This window comes from Aptenodytes forsteri, unplaced genomic scaffold (genome assembly GCF_000699145.1).
Source record: "Aptenodytes forsteri isolate BGI_AS27 unplaced genomic scaffold, ASM69914v1 Scaffold122, whole genome shotgun sequence".
In the NCBI taxonomy this organism is placed as follows: Eukaryota; Metazoa; Chordata; class Aves; order Sphenisciformes; family Spheniscidae; genus Aptenodytes; species Aptenodytes forsteri.
This window is the reverse complement of record NW_008794009.1, coordinates 328,901-346,151: the sequence shown is the minus strand read 5'-3', so window position 1 is coordinate 346,151 and position 17,251 is coordinate 328,901. Positions and strand designations below refer to the sequence as shown.

The 17,251-nt window shown below is 43.3% G+C and overlaps 1 protein-coding gene across 1 annotated transcript in view; it reads right to left on the bottom strand.

The window, feature by feature from the left end:
• Positions 1–247: 247 nt before the first annotated feature.
• The window catches only part of SLC22A3 (solute carrier family 22 member 3), a 31,804-nt gene continuing 14,800 nt past the window's right edge, over positions 248–17,251 (bottom strand). Inside the window, exons 3-11 of the mRNA XM_009289976.2 lie at positions 16,312–16,466; positions 13,200–13,365; positions 12,034–12,151; positions 6,649–6,746; positions 6,294–6,508; positions 3,098–3,206; positions 2,741–2,853; positions 1,269–1,368; positions 248–501 (exon numbers count right to left, since the gene is read on the bottom strand). Of these exons, the coding sequence (XP_009288251.1) occupies positions 444–501; positions 1,269–1,368; positions 2,741–2,853; positions 3,098–3,206; positions 6,294–6,508; positions 6,649–6,746; positions 12,034–12,151; positions 13,200–13,365; positions 16,312–16,466 (1,132 nt within the window). The 3' untranslated portion in view covers positions 248–443. The remainder of the gene's footprint in view (positions 502–1,268; positions 1,369–2,740; positions 2,854–3,097; positions 3,207–6,293; positions 6,509–6,648; positions 6,747–12,033; positions 12,152–13,199; positions 13,366–16,311; positions 16,467–17,251) is intronic.

Genomic DNA, 17,251 nt, shown 5'->3' with positions numbered 1-17,251 from the left:
TCTGTTTGTCCAGATTCCCCAGAGGTAAAGGAGAACGGGTTGAAATACTCATCCTCTCTTCTCCAAAGTCATCCAAATCTTAAACAAGCAGTACTGTTTCCAACCCTCCACACCCAAAGGTATATGCTAGCACTAGAAATAAACAAATGGCTCAAATACATAAAGAAATAAATAAGACCTCACTGAGCTGGATAGTGCATCTTTTTTAAGCTGTTCTGTTCTCTACCAAGAACCACGGAGTGCTCCCTTCCTGCAAACAGCATACTCAGAAAAAATGAATTTATTCCATATTTATAGAAAAATACACTCCTTGTTTTAAACATCTTTATGCTTAGAAGAAGAACATGGAGTTTAATCCATACTCTGCAGCAAATTTTGAAGCAATGGCAGGTGGACAACAAATATGGGAACAGGGTTCTTTGTTCAGTGCCGTCCTTCAAAGGTCAAATATAAGAGTTGGTGTCCTGGTGTTTCCGTTTCTTGCCACATTTACCAAAATGACTGAAGAAGCAGAAGGGGAGAGGGGTATAAGGGTGAAGGAAACAGGAAAAGATGTAGTCCAAGTTGTAGTCCAAGCTGCAATACTGAAACATTTACTTTTTGCATAGAAAATTTTCTCTTTCTTTAGTTCATACATTGAAGCGGGCAAAAGTTATTGATGTAATATCCAAAGCCACTGTTTGAAACATTAATGTATAGCACTAGCTCCTCAAGAAATTTACTACTAAGCAAGCCAAGGCATAAATGTTCCCTGCATGCCCGCAATGCAGTGAAGAGTCTGGCTTGCCATGTGCCAGCAGTGGAAAAGCTGTGCCTGTAACTCTTCAGCTACAAATTCATCTTGTATGTGACTTTTCAATGACTTCACAAATTGTGGAAATGTTCCCATGATCAAGGGTCCTTCCTCACAGGATGCTTTGATTGAGGTAATGGCTGGTCCTCTTGAGCAGAGAGCTGCAGGCTATACTTCGCAGTCTCTCTCTTGCACACTATTACTTTCTGCTTCTAGAGGTGCACAAGATAACTTTGTGTCTCTATGAGAAAAATACAGGTTCTGTCCCCTGTTTTTTTTTAACAACCTGCCTTAGTGGTATTGAAAAGTTTACATTTCTATTGAGGAAAATACCACCTGCTCATAACATCAACCTGACTAGGAAATTTACTTTGACACTTGGAAAACATCAATAATTGATGACAGCTGACAAGGTTGGAGGAGAGCACCCTCAGGAAACCTCATCCAAGTAAACGTAAGAAAATACATATCATACCTTGAAAGCTGCTCCACATCCTCCACTGTCTCTGGTAAGGAAATTCCCTTTGTCTCTGGTAAAAGCAATACTAGGAGCCCGCAGATAACTGCAAGAATACCTACAATGGACATTGAAGAAATACAAAAGTAATAAGAAAATTGTTACTTTTCTTATTTTGGGGGTTTATCCACTGAGGAAAGTTTATTCAGATTAAGGTTAAAGTGAGATTTTTAAAGTGCAACAGCTATTTCTGATTACCTTACTCTTATCAAACACCTTTATGCTACATTAATTTAACCTTTTACAAAAAAACTTGAGGGCTACCGGTTCATTTGCAGCCTGAATTGCCCCAAAAGGGAGATCTCAGAAGTCAAAAACCTGAGATAAGTGCACATGGGCAAGCACATACAAACTTTACTGGAACCAGGATGGTATTTCTCACATAAGAAAAATCTGCCTTTGTTCAAGGGGCTCTATCACATAGATGCATCTGTGTTTTTTGAGACCACTGAGATTCTCCTGAAATACTCTCTTCGTGTATCCGTGGCCAAAGTAGATTATGTGATTCAGAATAAAAAATCATCCTTGGGAAAGAGCATTCAGATAGAGCCAATCTGAAATATTTCATCAAGAATGGTTATTTTGGAATAATTTCCTGCATAGATATAAAGAACGTAATAAGTCAAAAATAGAAGGACTGGAGCAAAAAGTAAAAGCCCTGACTGTTGCATAGTTCTCTCTGTTCCTCTCTGATTCTGTAGCTGTTTATTCAATTCAGCAGCAGCAGAATTTCAGCATTAGATAATGTGAACAGTACTTCTATATACGTCTATTCTTGGAATAATGGTAATTTTTTAAAATGTCTTTTGTCTTTCCGTTTTTGTTTTCAAGCTAAAATTTTAATTAGCACCAGTTTCCCTTCTTATTCTATCCTATCCCTTTTGCTTTTTTCCCAGTCACATGTATCTCCTGAAAGTCTGTTTTAGCCACAGACTCCCGCTTCCTTGCTAGCAGTAACTAATTTTTTCCCACAGAGTTAATCCACAGGGCTCATTTTTTCCAAAATGCAACTGAGGAAAAGTGTTTGACAGGCATAAGTAGTTACGGTTAATACCACATCCATAGTCATAATTGTATATACCAAAAAATGCAAACCAAATATTTTTTAAAGGACATTAACCTCTACTGTTGGGAGATTAAGCTTATTTCTCTGCAATTACAGAACTTAGCTGTAAGGTTTCTCAGTCTTAAAGCACCTCACATAGTTTCTTTTATGCTTCACCCAAGCAGACCGGAGGTCTTCCATAACGTGCAGTGAAAACACCCACATTTCACCCATTTGCCATTCAGCCTCTTGCTCTAGGCATGAAGGTTGAGCGGGGCTGGTCTGAGGGAGAGATGAGGCCATACAGTACACTTTTGCCCCAAAAGAAAAGCTCTGTTAGGAGGAGGATATTTAAACTAAAAGTACATTTTAAATCAAATCTTACTGAAAATAATTAGAGGTAGCTCCAACCAAATGGCTGCTAATCGGAAAAGCAGGAATGGGGCTATGATCCCACCTAGGTCACACAAACTCGAGCACAGGGAAACACCAAAGTTTCTGCAAAAGAAAAATAGTGCCAGATATTTGAGAGGCGCTAACAAACAGTTGAAACAGCAGTTTAAGGAGCAGAACGTAGACTTAGCTCCAAAATTATCTCATCAGAAAATGCCATCCACATTGAGCAGTGGCTATTCAGTTAGGAAACTCTGGAGAAAACCGCGTTTTACTAAAAAGTGGTGAAATAGGGAATGGGGAAAAGCAGAGGGAAAAGTTGAAAGATTCCTGGGAGCTTTCGATGTACCTCAGCGTCGTAGGGTACAGTTCAATGTTCACAAGATAGACGATTTCAAAAGCCATCGTGATGCCCAGTCTTCCCAGTGTGGCGACCGTCGTTTTGAGCCATGGGATATCTGTTCATTCAAAAAGAAACCCGGGTGAAGTGTCCTTTGCTGCACCAGCAGAGCGTTTCTGAGAGCCCCAGGCCCTGTCAGCAGAAGCTACGTCACAGAAACACTGGATCAGTGCAAATCAGACTGAAAGGCCACTGCTGTAGATACCAATCTATACTGGCATTTATTGCTTTCCAGCATCCTGCGAGGCTGCTTTGGAGAATCAGAAATCACTTCCAATTGATTGATTCAAGATTCCAGTGGGGCATAACAGCATGGGTGGGGGAATGAACGTTAGAAGCTCCCATGACCATGTCCAAATTGTGCTCTGGAAAGGAGTATTTATTTATATAGGGATGTTATGCTGTAAGAAACACCATTGAGTCACCTCCCAACGCCTTCTGACCACAAAGAAGCTACCTCTAAAGGTGCATCTGCAGCAACAGTAAAATAATTCTCCCTAGAGCAGGCCAAGTACATGTCATAATTTGTCTGGCCATTGCACATTAGACACGCTCCTAATAATGCTCCTGGCCATCCTCCCCCTCCCCTTCCCTGGTGCTTGTCTTTGTACCTGGCACGACCGGCCCAGGGGCCTTACGCTGCCCTGGTGGCTCTGCCTGGTTCTCCCAGCTCTGCTCAAGCTCTGGTGCCCAGCCACTGCCCTGTATATGTCAGCAGGGAGCCTTTATACATCAGCAGGGGGTGCGACGGTCACATCCGCACTGCAGGGCAGACCCATCCCATCTTGCTGTGTGTGACCCCTCAGCACTCCGACTGCCCTCTCTGGAGAGCCAGTGGCCTCTGGAGAAGCGTCACAAGGAATGCAATAAGCACTTCTGCAATGCTCTTGGAAGACGACGGTTGCCACGACCAGGCAGACGGGGAGGCAAGTGAAATAACAAGCCTGAACCTGGCACGAAGGGGAACTCTGCCACTGGAGAGGGCTCCGGCAGTGATTGTGTTTTCTCAAAACTTCAATAGGAAGAACAAGAAAACATTTCACTTTGCTCTGAACCAAAAAATGAGATGCTTGGAGTTATTTCCCTTCCAAAACAACTAAACAAACCCCCATTGAATTTCATCCCATGTTGCAAGACACTGCTTTTGCCCTGAAAAGTTATGTTTTCAAACACTTGTAAGAAAAGCAAAGGCTGGAAAGAACAAAACAAATCCACGTTGTCTCCCTGGTACCTCTTCAGTCCATCAGACCCCCGAGGTGAGGGTGACGTCTGTGTGCCTCCTCCCTCTGCCAAGGGACTCAAACTATGTGAGCACCCCAGCGTGACTGAGCGTTCACAAGCTGCTGCTGCAGCTTTTCCCATCTGTATAAACATATAAGCAGGACACGGACCTCAGGTGTCCCATCTGCAAGTATCTAATCCCCAGGCTGTCCTCTCCTCACCTGGGCAAGGTCCCCTCAGCACTTCACCACTACTGAGAGCAGGCTGGTGGCAGCATCCTGCTGGTCCCAGGCCACCGCTTTCTCCCCTCACTCAAGCCATACCAGCCCCACACGATGCTCCTGCTCTAACCCCAGACCTGCTGCACCATGCTCAGCATATGGTGTGGCCCAAAATACATGAAGGTGCTAGAGGCAGGTGTCCTGCAGGAGTAACTCCCCAGTGCCGGTCTTTGTTTCCGCCTCCTGCAACAGCCCTAACTCCAGGCGATCAATAGTCCCCAGTCCCTGCTGTCCCAGCAGGTCCTTTGTACTTTTTTAACAGGTGGAGAATGATGCTGGCAAAGTCAGCAGATGACACGGTGACCAGGCCCTCTGAGCCTGAATTGCCGTGCCCTGAATGAGGGGAGCTGCCACAGGAGCACGGGGCGGCCAGCATCTGCTCGACATGTGGCGGCTCTTCTGAGAGGCACACAGCAGTGGGGACCTGGGGGAAATCCACCAGGACAGCAGAGTTAGTCCTCACGGACTTCAGTGGGTCAAACTGATGAATGCAAACAAGTGACGACAACGTGACATCCCAGGGCATGGTGACACAGCCACCAGTGCCAGCACCAGGAACAGATCATTGATCTTCTCTCTCCATTTCCCTCTCCCGTCATTTCTGCTTCTATTAAAGCAGTGAAGCTCCTCAAGCATACGGTATTAATTTTAAGTACTTTTGGAGGAATCCCTATAAAGGGAGCTTAACTGAGACAGAGGTGAATCAACACACCTCTTTGAAGGATTTCATTTTGCACTCACCACAAACCTGCCTGTTTTCATGGGCACATCATACTCTTGAAGTGGCTTCTCATGGCTCTTCTCTAGGAAAATGATTGCCCCACAATATAACTTCGGGAACTAAAACCTCTAAGGCTGGCCAGGACTGTCCCTTACTTTGACAGGAACATCCCTGGGGAGGAATAAGCCTCTCTAACGCCAGTTCAACTGCTGGTCCCCAGCTACGCTAAGGCAAAGCATGCTGGTGTGGTAACATTTGCTTCAGAGCACCTCCAAATGCTTCCCTGGGGATAAAAAAAAATTACACAGGAGGGAAAACAATTTAAAGAAAAGATAGCAATGCTGGGAAGCCTGTGTGCAATATCAGACCTTTTACTTGTCCTTGAAACCAGATAAGAATGACTCAATCAAAAGCCATACCTTTCCTCCAACCCTTAACATTGTCCAAACCCCTGGGAGGGTGAGTGCAGGGCAACAATCTCCATGTTGTCTGCCGCAGCCCCTACATCATGTTGTGGTTTGCGTTGTTTTATTTACAAATGAGAAGACCACCAAGCTGCCTCAGCTAAATTACTGATTTCTTACACCATTAAATGTCTTCCAAGTCAGGGAATGTATTTTCTCTCTATGTTTGTGTACTTTTCCCTTGCATTTGCCTTCAAAAACAGTACAGGACCTTTATACACTTTTTTCCTAAGACTACACCCAGCTGTTACTCACCACCCATCAAAGATACAACCATTACATGTCCCAGGGCAATCTATAAGCAAATAAGATATGTTGTTCCATGACTGCAGTGCTGCTTGCATCACCAGACACTTTTTTACTTTTATCTACAGTTTTGTGTGGCTTGCTGTCCTTGCTTAAGGAGTGTCAGAGAGAAGTTGTTGACCTAAAGAGCCTGACTTCGGGAAGGAAATTACCTTCTGGCAAGAAGGCAGTAATAAGGCATGCAATTCCTGCCACAATGTTGCTTATTCCAAAGGGAAGGCGCCGGCCAATGCGATCAATTGTCACTAAAATTAGGAAAGCGGCAGGCAGCTCCACAGCTCCTGAGATGAAGAAGTCTAGGTAGAGGTTTCCTCCGACAATTCCTAGGCGCATGACAAGCCCCTGGTAGATCAGGGCACTTGTGAACCTATACAGCAAAGGGGAAAAAAAGTTGAGAGGCGAACAAATGACTACAAGCAGCTGGAAAGACCCTAAAAAGTCACAAGGGATTTTTTTTCTTCAAAACCCCCTGCCCTGGCAACAAGCTGGACTGACATGAGCACTCACCAGGCGTACATCAGGATGAGCGTGTTCCTCCTCATCCGGGGAGTCCTCACCAGGTCGAGAAAGGAGGGGTTGCTGACCTCCTCATTGCTAACAGTGATCTGAGGAGAAAAGTAAGCAGTAGAGTCAGCTGTCGGGAGTCAGGCAGGTGCTGGGGCAGAGTTTCTATGTAAACATGGTGCTCAGCAATATTCCAGTCCAGCGAGCAAAGGTGCTGATGAGCCAGCTTGCTGCTTTTAGCACTCCAGAGCAGTGTGCAGATATGGGAAATAGCTTATAACCGGACACAGCTGTGGGTTTTCCTTAATGATGATCGTGCAAAAATCAGAAAAAAAAATCCCCAATCTTGACTTGAGAGTGGAAAAATTATTTCCTCATTGTAAACTGAGAGAGGTTGACCTGGAATTTCTCGGAAGGCAATAAACAGTTGTTGTCATGTCAGGGTCACTGGGAGCAGAGCTGCCTTCTGCCAGAGGTGACAGAGAGGAGGAGACCATGGCAGGAAGGGCAAAGCGGTGGGCTGTGGGAAGCAGGGAAAGGGGGTGAGCAGCAAGCAGTGGGCTTGGAAACACGGCTGGTGGCACAGCTGGGCAGCAGGAAGAAAAAAGGAGTGAGAGAAAGAGTAGATCTGCGAAGGTGCTTGGGTGCTACAAAACATTCAACTGGTGAAATTCAGAGGGTCTTAAAATACACAAGCACTGTGCTGAACATGGATTTTACCCTGGAAGAAGAAAATCCTGCAAAGTATGAATTAATGGTCCTCGTACTGCCTACAAAGTATAGTAAATCTGTTCACAGCTTCCTCCAATACAGTCACAATGAGGCACTCAATGAAATCGTTAGTTAGAAGGTTTAACAATAACATAAAAAGGCACGATTTCACGCAGCCTGTGTTTATGTGTTGGAGCTCATTGCCATAGGATATCGCGGAGCCAGAATATTAGCAGGGCCAAAAAGGGATTACGCACCTTGATGGAGACTGTTTTTAACTGTAGCCAGCAGTTTTTAACTGTCATGTCCAAGCCAGGTGGCAGCCCTTTTGTTTGTATATTCATTTAGCAGGTGAGGAAGACAAGGAAGAGAAGGCAGAGGTGGTTTTAGGCAGGGACAAACCATGAGACCGCCCAAGAACTGGCAGCCTTGGCTGGGATTGCCATCAGCTCTCAAAGCAGCTGTGGGAAACATGGGGTTAAACCTGCTGGGCCCTTTTTAGGAGGATTTCAGGCAGTCTGGTTGCTTTGACTCTCAGTTATTGTCCCCCTCCTGAGAGGAGGCCTAAGAGAGCAAAGAGAGGAGTAAACCCCTCTCTACAACTGCAGCATCCGCTGCCCACGCGAGTGCAGGAGCCCAAGAAAATGATCCCGGCTGGCGGGGAGACGTGGGTGAAAGGATGGAGAAGCACGTGGGAACATGCAGATCCATGAGAACACAGGTAAAGCCAAAGTCATTGCCCGAGGGTCTTGTCGAATCAGCCAGGGCTATGCGCAAAGTTTTCACCCTGTATTTGTTTTTCGTATCATAAGGTAGCACAGATGTTTTTCAGTGAGATTTGGCTGGATGTATTTACACATGGCTTTTTCATAACTGAGCAACACAAAACTTTGTAAGTGGACAGAGAAACTTCACATTTGTTTGAACTTCCTTTCTACTCCCCCTTGCTTTTCTTCTGTAACCAGAGCCAGAAGTTTTCTTTAAAGCGCTGCCACTTCTGTTGCGTGCCAGAGCCCTTTGTGGGGCAGGCGAAGGTTGCTGCGTTTCTGCACTCGTCTTGGACTCTCATATTATGGTTATAAAGCTGCCGTGACTTTGTTTATAAGAGCAGGCTGCCAGTCATCCGTTGTGACTTTGTGCAAATATGGGTTTAGTTTTCCAAAGGACTAAAGATAAATTCAGCACGGCTGCTACCATATATTTTTATGTCTTAATAAAGTCATAATAACCCCAAACATGACTGAGCATTTTTTTAATGGATGTAGAAAAAAAATCACTGTGGAAAGTCAATTCTGTGGGGAAAATACTCCTCTTTTTGTTCTTTGAAGTAAGGAGAGCTTTGCTATTCACAGCAGTGCAGTCAGGAATTCAATGACAGGGCCCAAGTTTCCAAAGATACACTATCTGAAAACTGTGGAGGAAGTTTTATAAACAACTTCCCTGGCACTTTTATATCCCACCAAATTACATATCAGTTTTTCTGCAATAATTTTTAAAGATTCCTCATAGAACGGACATATAGTTTTGCATGTGCTTAATTCTGCAAGGGACAGTACACCCATGTATGTCTACAATACATGTGTATGTAAGTTAATATATACTAGAAATATGTATGTCTTCACATGTCTATATTGTAGAAATATATATATAAAGGGAGAGGGGTTTTTGATACACGATTCTCTCAAGAAGCAGCTCTTACTCAGCTGGTTGCAGTCCATTCTGCTTTTGGACAGAGACCAAGAATAAAAAAATTAGCTTGAAAAAAAAACATGCTAGGATAATTACGAGCAACTGGAAAAAGAGAATTTATAATTTACAATTAATTTAATGAGTTCTGGATGCAGCTGAACTGTGCCAGTGTCGTAACTCTCAGAGAAAAAGAAGCAAATGTTTATCTGTTTTCATACAAAGGTCATCTGTGGTTTCTGCATGCCAATAAAAATGCAAGGCTGCTACATCCAGAGCCATGTGAGGGACTTGGCCAATGAAATTATTACAGACATATCGGCAAATCTTAGCCAAAATGCATTGATGGATAATGCCTCTCTCTTCTCCCTGTCCCTCCACACCTGCACCACTTTGCCTGAAATTCTGGAGTTGCTATGTGAAAGCGAATTCTGACATGAGTTAATGTAAGAAATACACTTGATCCGCGACTAATACGCTTCCTGGAGACGCTCTCTCTCCCTTCTGGGCACAGCACCAAGGATGACAGACATTGTATATTAAAAAGGTCCCAGGAACAGATCCAGCACGAATCTGGATGTGTGGAGGTTAATCTGCTGCAGCTGTGAGTGGTTTAGGGTCATGAACAGGGACACTTAAGAAAAAAAATTAATATAACTTAAAACAAGAAGCAGGGAAAGACATACATCTCCATTCTGACATGATGCTTTGAAAATGCTGATGTTTAGAGAGGGGAAGTGGGTGTAGGAACACAGGGCTGAACGTGGAGGGGCAGCTGCAGCAGCACAACCTTCCTGCTATGTGTCTCAGGCCGCACTAGGCACTGGGTAATGCTGACCAGGACAGGGGAATCTCACCTGTGTATATGCCCCAGCCAAGAACAATAAATGGATTTACCCTTTTCTCTCTCCTTACTCAGTCTTTTCAGTTTGTTTCTCTCCCACTGGTTTCAGTCTGCAGTCCTCCAGTTGTGTAAGATGCTACTCCAACGTGACTAGCAAAGCTCATTCTGCATTGTGGGACAGCTGAGGGTGATTTCCTGACCTTGGCTGGTATCACAGAGATGCCTTGGCTTCCATCGGAAAAATGGTTCACTAATTGCTGGTCTAGCTTGTTACTGCTCATCAAAACTCCTTCTGTCATGTTGCTTCACTAATGTACAACAGTCTTATCCAGTATATCCCGTTTCTTGGCCAAGGAAGTTATATATAACTTTTTCCCCTGACAAACCTCCCTCCCCATCACTAACCTTTGTGTGCTCCCCTGAGCAACAGAACATCCATAGAAATGCTATTATAGCAATGTTATGGCACTTGAACAAGTTGCTTATGAATAAAGCAGCTGGCTGTGGAAATGTATGTTTCAGCATACGCATCTCTGCTGCTAGTTTTGACTAGTCATTAGTCCAGAGTCATATATCCTAAGGGCACGGTATATGTTAGGGCCCAGCTTCTCTGTGGAACCTGTTGTGTGAACTTTACCTTGCCAGAACTGTCATTAACGTGCACTTAACCAAGTGGAAAGATAATGGAATATTGGTATAAATCAGCTGGCCATTTCTATACTCCTTCTGTTGCCACATACCTCTTCCTGTGCGCACTTCATGCAAGGTCTATATTTATAGCAGGAATGGCCCTGAATAAGCAGAGCTGCTTAGGCTGGCTGGATGATTTATGAAGCCTGTTTCCCACTGGGTAAATAAAATCCTATGGATTTGGGAACAGCTGGTGTTTCAGAAGAGTGCCAATAATTATAGCTTGGGTTTCATTTAGAATTATACTCTAAGAGTTTGGTGAAGCAACCCCACTTTTTTGGATAAACTGGGCTAAATTCTCAGGTTCTCCCTTGTTTAAGAAGAGCGACAAGAAGACCTAGGTAAGATACCAAGCTGTGGGAACCCAAGTTGCCAACTACCTGTTACAAAGCACACACATCATGATGTCCCTTCCTTACAGGATGGGACACATCAGTCCCCTCCAAACACTGCCATCCCAAAGTCTTTGCCTTTAGTCTCAGCGAAAATTTAGTTAAAAGTCACACGTGATAATTTTGTATACGTATATGTATAAAAATGAATGTATAAGCATATGCATGTATGTAGGCATAAAGGATACTACTGTGTAGTGTCTGAAATACTTGTAGTGTATTCAGCATGCCACCTCTGGGCTGCTGCGTGCTAACAATTTGCAGGTTTTCTCCTTAGTTCAAATAACGATTTCTAACATTACAATAGCTAGCATTTAGGCTCCAGACCTGGTTTGTTAGAGAACAGGAAACTTGTCCACATCTGTTGTCGTCACTGAACCATAAGGCCAATGCCACGGTAAACATGGTCAGAGATCCAGGCAATGCTACCCAGCACAGAACAAGGCAAATGCTGCAATGACACAATAGTGTAATTTGAAATGCATCAGTCCTTTCAGTTCCATCAAGACCACTTGTCAAAGGACTGTAATTCTAACATATATTGTCCTATTTTGTAAATAGTGATCTCAGACAGTGCTTCCCCTATTTTGAATTTTGGGGCATATTTTCCCCCTATTGGGATGGAAGCAAATTTATACTTAAATTCCAATTTTCTACATCATCTTCTCTTTGAGTTGTAAAAGGAAGTTCTAGCAAAGGAGCCAGGCAAGTGGATCCTGCTGTCTCCACTCACTCTGTCAGCTAAAATGGCAGCTGCTGTGAAATACCATTGGCCCTCAGGCTAGTTTCTGATATTTCCCACAAGTTTTTAAAGTAGGAGTGTTGCAGATGAATGACCTGATTCATTGTCTTGCAAACTATTTTCAGCCCATGTCTTTCCAGCCAGTTCACTTTTAACCTCTTGCAATTAACAAAGTAGATATGGGATTGACAATCTTGTTCTGGTGTGACACTTCAAGAGTGTTGCCCATCACATAAAGCGAATGCATTTTAGCACAACTGAACCTTCAAAAGATTAAGAAAGTTTAGAAAAAAAAACCCTCTAGCTCAAACAGATGACAGTACCTCTGAGTAATGTGGTGAGAGATATTTCCCATTGTGTTTTGCAATGTTGTGCATGATTTTTAATGCCTTCTCTCCCTTTCTGCGTGTCAGGAGCCAACGTGGAGATTCAGGAACCACCCTGTAAGAACACAGAAGTCATAAATAGGGGTTTTGCCCTTTAACATCGTAAGTAAACCAAAGTCGTTTGCCTTTTGCCTGTGTTAATACACAACACACTGATTTTTCAGTCTTTGGGATACAGAACCTCTTTTGTAGAGTGCTCTTCCAATCAGTCTCCTGTAAAATATCTGATCCTTGCGGGTAAGAAGGAAGAAAATAGACTATATCAATTCTCTGCAAAGCTGAAAAATAAGAAACCTAACTATTGTATTTGCACAATAGATGTCAAAAGTACGATAACCAACAAGCAAACAAGGTGCCTGTAGAACAGCAAAGAACAATGAAAGTCAACACTAAACACATGTAGTACCAAGTACAGGCAGACCAGGAAACTTCTAGCTGTATCATCATAAGATAGACACACGCACGCTCAAATGTATGCATATTTTATGAACTGAACACAAAGCAATATCACTGATTGGTGTTTCAGTTTCTGCTAGCCTAGGGTTAAGATGATTCACAATTTAAAAGTTCACGACAGGCAACGTTTAAGGAAACGATGTGCAGGAAGAGGGTATGTGGATTAGTTTCTTTGGATCCAGCCCAGCGGATGGCTGCACGCCACTGGGACAGATACTCACCACAGTATAGTGCTCTGCTTTCTCATTAACTGTACTGCCCAACTCATGGGATCTGTAGGGCAAGTTCAGGCTTGAACTGAGTACGTAATTAGAGGTAAAGGTGGGGTCCCATGGCTGATGGGAAAAGCAGACTTTGGTCAAGTTAACCAGATGAACAGCCAGCCCCAGGCTAAGCAGGAGCAGAGCAGGGTTCTGTGAAGGGCCAGCTGTGGCTGACGAGAGAGGCAAACCCTGGGCAGAAAAAGGAAAGTAATGTATGTCTGCAATTCACTAAAAGGAATTAAGAATGCCCAAATCAACAATATACAAATATCTTCTTCCTGACCTACAACATCTTGCACACAGGAGATTTGGGACCACAGCGGGGGTCTCAAGCTGCTCGAATAGCAATAGCAATAATGACAAGAGCAATGACTGCAATGTTACCAGTAGTAGAGCAGGAAGAGGAAGTTGGGCAGTGAAATGGCCAGCTGGATCCCCTGCCAGGTGGGAATCAAGTACGCAATTCCAGGGAGAATCATAATTCCCAGGGTGAAGAATATCTGAATCGCAATCCCAATGATCCGCTGGTCAGAACCAACGATCTCCGTCACTGAGCAGAGAGAAAGCCAAAATAAACAACACAGAAACAAACCTAACTTGAAAGAAAAATAGTAGTGGTGGAACATAAGGAAGGATAGTACTGTATCAGGTCACAAGTCTGTCTAGCCCAGAATCTTGCCTTCAGCCGTGTAAGCATGTCACCGAGGCCGTCCAGGGCAAGCATGGGTAATACCTCATCAATTCACCCACCGTTCTTCAGCTAGAGGGGTTTCTGACTGCGTATTTACTAATGAATTAAATAGGGCCAGAACAGGGGTTTGAGACTGCACCATGATCATGTTTAGTGGTAAATTGTTAGCACTCTTCCTGGCACAGTTTCGGCCCATGCCCCAGACTAGAGGATCCTTCAGGCAGGGGCTGCTCCCAGCAGGTAATATGGACAAGGCATCTGTGGGGAAGAGAGTTTAGCCATACCATGCTGGTTGCTCTGAGCGATAAGGTATGGTATGGTCCACAGCTTGTTTTATTTATTAGAACAAACATAGCCTTTGTTGTTTTGGTTTTTTTCAATCCTTTGGTGGATTTTTTATTCTGTGAATGTGTCTAATCACTTCTGAAACCCGTGTAAGCCCATATTTCAGGCCATGAGATCCATGGTTGAGATGAGCAATGCATGAAGTGTCTCTTGTTTGTTTCAAAACTGTCACCACTACCTAGCCTTCAGAGTAAAAGCAGAGGGTTTTACTTGGTTTATAATACACAGAAAACACTTCTTTTTAAAAAAAATTTACTAAAGAACACACAATTTTACAAGTAACAGTGATTTGTTTCAGCTGGCAATGCAGGGTGATATGACACCGTTACTATTTTTATTGACTGTTCATCACGTCTGCACGGCTCAGGGGCAACTGTATTGCCTAAAGGTAGCTGCTCAGCACTGGCCCAGGAAGAGCTGGGTTGTATGTAAAAGCAAAGTGACGTTCCTGAGGCAGCCTGTTGTGATTCTGAAGCCCAGATCAGTAGCTTGGGAGATGTATTAATGGCAACCATCCTCCCGGTGATCTGTATGTGCCTTTTAAAAGGTGTTAAGTTCGTAAATACTCTGAGTGATCCCGGGACGTAAGAGTAGATCCCTGAAGGGATTTAGATGGAATCACTCTTTCCAAGAATTAAGCACCTTGCTTAGGGCTGTGGTAATAGACTGTCCCCTATGATGTCATATCTCTGAACCTTTCCCTAAAGTCAGACAGCCTGCTCTGAGCATTGCAAAACATTCCTTTCTGTTAAAACTTGGCCATTTTAAGGAAGCCATGAGTCTGTCATAAAACATTTTGCTGCTTAGAGCACTTGCCAAAGTTTTAGGATAAGATCTCAGTTTAAAATTAGGCTATGTGTTTGGAAGTGAGGGGAAAAGCAGCTTCTGGCCCTTTCACTGGATCTTGGACCTGAGCTGCTCAGCAGTGTAACTTTGCCCAGAAAACTTTGGTGCTTCTGGGCTTTATTTAGATGCTGAGAGGGCTAGACAGGGGGTTGGAAGAAGCATGTTTGCACCTATGTCACCACGGTGTTCCCAGGTCTCACTGTAACCGTTTATGTCTGGCTGCAATTCTGCTCTCACTCATCTAAATTCCACCAGGAATTTTAAAAAAAATGTCACAGGCCTCACAGACTACAGTGATGTTACAAATTTTTGCACTATATAATGATGTTATCACTGTGTTTTGGATTATCACAGTAGATTACTGAACAGCTGATTTTCTTTTTAAGTAAATTTGATGTCTCGTCTCTAGTAGGATGCTTTCCTTAATGCCATGCTATTTCATGCTCTAGACAGGAGTTTCCTTTTCTGAACCTGGCAGTCATTCAAGATGCCACAACAATACCCTTTTCTCATTAAAAGTAAGCTTGCTATGTGAGGAGCTTCATTGCTGGGCCATGACTATAACCTATCAAAAAGTCTGGATCCCTGCTGTTTTGATGCTATTTATAAAAAAGCTTCCCTTCCTTTTCCCTTTTCAGGAAATAATAAACCTAATATAGACTCTGGTGTCCAGTCTGGCACTAAGCAAAGCCTCCCAGCTAAAGAATGAAGAGCAGCCATCCAAGTGTCTGTCCTCCCAGTGAGGAAAAGCAGTTAACTCCTCAGAGCATCTGTGGAAGATGTTCAGACTCTGCCAAAATTAACCATGTCGCTGTTTGTGTATCCTGTTTGATTTGAGGCTTGCTTTGCATATTTTTATTATCCTGGTGATCTTCTGTGTAATAAGAAAACCTTTATATGTACACATTCTACTCCTCCACCTCTTAATTATTTATGTTAATCCCTTCCCGTCGGAGTCCATAGATTAGATAGCCATAAAAGTCCTCAGATAACATCAGCAGAAGGTGTTGCATTGCTACTGAATTGCCTATGGCCAGCTGCACACAGGCATATTCAGATACCACAGTGATGGGTACAAAAGGAGAGCCTGGACAGTTCTGAAGGACACATCACTCTTGTTAGTCTGCCCTAATGCATTACTTCTTCCTCGCTCTTCTCCATGGGATCCTATGAGGTCAGGCAGGCATGTACACTGCTACTCATTTCCATCTCATATCAGTGCTGAGTAACAGAAAGAGTCTGCACTTGCTGCCATTCTCAGAGGCCACCTCTGTACCAGCAAATTAGCAGATGTTGCCAAGCAAGGCAACTCTAGACTGTTTAGCTGCTAGGAGGGTCCCCAGCGTGGTCTGGACACAGGCCAATAACTGCTTCCACAAAAATTCAGTTCAGGCATGAGCCTAGACCAAGTTACAATTTGCATGCAGCCACCTTATCTTGGAGGACAAATGCATTAACTAGGATGGTCTTGAGTTATTCCTTGTCTGCTGACCTCAGGGCCAGTGTTTTGTTCCCAGGAAAATTGTTATCAAGAGCAGATGTAGCTGGACTCCTTGTCCTCCAAAAATCCCTCACTTTTCCTAACCAGAAGAGAAAGAAGATAACAGCTCTCACCGATCACGTAGCATGTCATCCATGTTCCCTTGCCAAACACACCTTGGAGAAAACGGAAGATCAAAAATACAGTAAAGTTTGGCGCGAATGCCACTATGATACCGCATATCCCAACCCCAAGACAGGAGAGCAGGTAGATGAGGATTCTGCCATATCTGTTGAAAAGGGAAAAGAAAGTGAAAATCATGAAAAGCCACAAAGATTTTTTTTCCCGGTATCTCATTTTAATGCTAGATATGAAAGCGCCTTTTCAAGACTGGCCTTGTTCAAAGAGAGGCTGCCTGAAACTTTGTAGTGTTGGCCCTTGGGAGATGGGACTCTTCCCTGCAGTAGTTATCACTGTCTTTATATCACTAATTTTAAAACTAGTGGTGTCCTCACCAGTCCCCCTTTTATTTTAGAAAACAGTTTACCTTTTGGTAGCTAAACTATGGCCTATGTGTTACAGTTCAGATTTTTAATCCAGTTGAAATAAAGGCAACTTTTGTTGGGGATATCTGTTTTCACAAATTAGTCTCCTAATAGTAATTACAGCCAGCTCTGTGAAAGTAAGTAATTTATTCTTTAATTACTTTATGTGATTTTCCAGTGTTTTGTTTAAGTTTAAGACCGCTTGTTTTCAAAGTCTGCCTAATGTATTCAGGAGTCTCATTTTCCAGCAAAAAACATCATTATTGATAGGTGTGCTCAAGGTAAGCCATAATTCAAAAAAAAAAAAATACCCAACAAAACCTTCCTGTGCAACTGTGTCCTTGGAACACAACTAGAATATCCATTTTGATCTCTTCTGCATTGTTATTGTTGCTGTTTTAAGAAGAAACTGTGAAAACTGATGTAGCTGTTTATCTTACCAAAAACTATTTGCAAGACTATTTGTTTGTTCATTTTGTTCAAAACGTTTCATGAGAAGAATTTATATGGCACAAAAATCAGGGTATTT